The sequence below is a fragment of the Corylus avellana genome, chromosome ca11, assembly GCF_901000735.1.
Source record: "Corylus avellana chromosome ca11, CavTom2PMs-1.0".
Classification (NCBI taxonomy): Eukaryota; Viridiplantae; Streptophyta; class Magnoliopsida; order Fagales; family Betulaceae; genus Corylus; species Corylus avellana.
The window spans coordinates 10,644,232-10,647,828 of record NC_081551.1 but is presented as its reverse complement, the minus strand read 5'-3'; the positions used below and the strand labels follow the sequence as shown (position 1 = coordinate 10,647,828).

The following is a 3,597-nucleotide window of genomic DNA, read 5'->3' as shown; positions in this document are numbered from 1 at the left end:
TCAACACACGTGTTACATGACAAAATAAATTATTTCAATTATTGTGAAATTGTGAGAGAAATTAATGTCATTCTTATGTTCAAATTCTATGAACCTTGTAAGATTCTTCTCGCTCAAAAACTCAAAAATAGAAGTTAACTTTACATTCAAACGAAAAGAAACTGATGGATGAATTGGCGCACCTAAAGCATACACAAATTAATTTATTCGACCTGAATTCAAGTGACGACAGTGCCAAGAAAAAAAAATTCTTACTTTGCTAGTACTTGGCACCACGGACTTTAGCATACAACACATGTTTAGCCTCGCCTTCTGCTTCCCCTTCTGCTCTCCTCCACCACTGCTCTCCTCCAACCCATCAAAGCTTACCTCTTCCATATCATCCCCACTGCTCAATTTTCTCTTCCTCTCATTCTTTTCCCCCATTTTTGAGGTAGATCAGGACGGCCTATCTTATCTTTCAGTCTTTTATTTGAATTAGGTTTCTTTGTTAGTCTTTTATTCTATCTTATCTTTTAGTCTATTATTTGAATTAGGTTTCCTTGTTAGTCTTTTATTCTATCTTATCTTTTAGTCTATTATTTGAATTAGGTTTCCTTGTTAGTCTTTTATTTGGTTTAGTTTTCTTTCATAGACTTCTAAACTGACTTTATTTCATTGTTATCTTAGGACTAGGAGTCTTGGTGCTATAAATAAATGCTTAGAGCCCTAAGAATGCAGATTTGAATTATTATTGATTTTGTTTAATAAGAATTACTCAGAGTTGAGTTTTTTCTTTGTTTTCCTTCAAAACCTAGATAGCATCTAGCTTTTATGAAGAAGATTTCTTAGATCTCTTAATAGTCTTAAGACCTAGAACTATTTATCCGCTGCTTAATGTTGTTATTCGCTGCAGCCTACTAAGTCAGGTTGTATCAGTTGGTATCAGAGCTCAAGTTACTTTCCATGAATGGGGGAGGAGCAACCGTCTGGCAGACATGAAGGAAGTGCACATGCGCACGGAGGTAGCACGTAAGGATCAACCGGCGATTCGTTTGCGGCACATGGAGGAGAGGTTTGGTGGTCAAACCGTACAGAAGAAGGAGCGTGTGCACACCCAACATCGGGTCCCTACTGAATAAGGTTTCAATCTTTTATTTGAATTAGGTTTCTTTGTTAGTCTTTTATTTGGTTTTGTTTGCCTTTTTAGACTTCTAAATTGACTTTATTTCATTGTTATCTTAGGACTAGGAGTCTTGGTGCTATAAATAGATGCTTAAAGCCCTGAGAATGCAGATTTGGATTATTATTCAGTTTGTTTAATAAGAATTACTAGGAGTTGAGTTTCTTCTTTGTTTTCCTTTAAAACCTAGAGAGTATCTAGCTTTTGTCAAAAAGATTTCTCAGATCATTGATAGAATCTAGATCTAGAAATTTTTATTCGCAACTTATTGATGTTCTTTGCTGCAGCCCACTAAGTCACATTGCATCAATTTTCCTCTTCCCCTTGATGGTGCTATTTTGAGAGAGGGATTTGGTTTTGGTGGAGAAGATAGGTGGGGATATGGGGTTAAATAGAGTGGTGATTTAGCATGGTTGTGTGAAGCCAATCACGTTCTCAAGGCATGAGATATTGAGAGGGGAATTTGGCTTTAAAACCAAATTTGGTGGACATGGTTGTGGAAAGTCGATCACTTTCCATGGTGTGAGATGTTGGGAGAGGAATTTTCCAAGGCAACTAGTAAGTTTCTTGTGAACTGTACTGCACACTTGGCATAACTTGTAAATATTCGATAAACATGTAGCATTCCACAATCGGCACATGAAATGGTCTCGTGTTTTTTTTTTTTTTTGTGTTAATAAGGTGGTATAGTCTTAAACAAGAGTAAGAACAAAAGAGAAGAGTGGAAGGAATCAGAGCACATGGCATCCAAAATCATCATTAGTGAAATCAATGGTAATTTTGAATGCCACGTAACACCTCTATTTAAAAAAAAAGAAAAAAATAATAAAAATGAAGAAAATTCTTTGAATGTGAGTAGCTCAACATATGGGTTCATATAGTTTGGCAATCACGCCCCCATTAATGACATCGGCGTATAATTGTCTTCCGTGCTAGTTGATTGTATTTTGGGTGTTTTTTTTTTTTTTTTTTTTTTATTTTATTACATGTGTAGCCATGTTATTTTGATTATTTTGGCTTTGAGAGAGTAAAAACCGACAACAAGGCATTGTCGTGGGGGACAGCAGTGCAAGAGCGACAACAAGGCACTCAAATTCCCATGTTGCTCATTCCCAACAAAGACAATGACAAGAAAGTAGGGAGTTTATACAGCATCACCAACCTAAAAGTCTCAGATGTTAATCTCCCCATCCATTACAACAAAAGATTTTGTGGTTGTTCCTTCGATTGGTTGAGCTTTGTAACCAAGAGTTCCTTCGTTATCCTCTTCAACCCCTTCAGAAACAAAATAATCAATCTCCCGCAGCTTGAAAGACATAGAGGCTATAGAAGGAATGCTAAGCAATGTACGATCCAAAAACTTACATTGTCCCCGGACCCCTCTGAGGACTCGGACTGCCTTGTCGTGGGAATATTTGGTGAATATAGCAACTTAGTTTTCATGAAATTAGGTGATGAATCTTGGACTTATGAGGATCATGTGCATGGAGAGTTGTTCTCTAATGTTTTATATTATAAAGGCCAGGTTCTCACCATTGATCATCGAAGTGAGCTTATATCCCTTGATGTTAGTATCAATCAAAAAAATGTACTTGCGCCCCGAGATTTAGAATATGCTTACAAGACATATTTGGTGGAAACATCTAACAAGGATTTGTTGCAACTGTGGAGGTTCTTTGAATCTTTTGTAGCTGGGGGCAAGGTATGACCGGTTATTTTAAGGTGCACAAGCTAGTGCTAGATGATGAAAGTGGAAGAGTGGTGGAGCGCGTGGAGGTGAAGAGCATAGGAGATGATGCATTGTTCGTGGGAGACAACCAATCTATAGCTATTTCAACTTCTAACTTTTCGGATTGTCAGCCTAACGGCCCTAACTCCATATATTACACTGATGACTACATTACTACATATGAATATAATCCAGATGTGCCGATTGACATGAGTATCTTCAATTTAGAAGACGGAAGCACTAGACTACACTACAAACCAATTCCTACCCACAAGAATTTGCCTCCCCCAATATGGATATTGCTGTTAGAAGATAAAATCTAATCAGATCAAGCATATCCAGGCAAGGCAACAATCCCATGATTTCCTCCTCCATGTTTCATGGGATTGCATATTACTTTCCATCAGCAGACCTACAGCATGTTTGATTATATTATTTCCTTTGTTAGAATATTTTATATTTCATTATTTAATTTCTAATGTAGGGTTTATTTTTTTACTTATGTATTTTAGGGTTTAATTTGAGTTTCTTGGTCACTAATCAATGTCTCTCTGTAAATAGAGACTTATGTAATATTGCTTGGTAACAGTGTATATACAAGATGTAGCCCATATGTCTCTCTTCGCTTTCGCGCTCTCTTTTACTTCTCTTTTATATTTTAATATTTTAGATTTTATATATATTTCTACATGGTATCAGAGCTATT

At 36.5% G+C, this 3,597-nt stretch overlaps 1 protein-coding gene across 1 annotated transcript; it reads left to right on the top strand.

The window, feature by feature from the left end:
- The first annotated feature begins 2,261 nt into the window (after positions 1-2,261).
- Positions 2,262-2,870, top strand: LOC132165054 (uncharacterized). Its single transcript, XM_059575560.1, has one exon. The coding sequence runs from the start codon at positions 2,262-2,264 to the stop codon at positions 2,868-2,870; it is 609 nt and encodes a 202-aa protein (XP_059431543.1).
- Positions 2,871-3,597: the final 727 nt, after the last annotated feature.

Coding starts and splice junctions, on each gene's coding strand:
- LOC132165054 (XM_059575560.1), top strand. CDS start 2,262: ATGTTGCTCATTCCCAACAAAGACAATGACAAGAAAGTAGGGAGTTTA.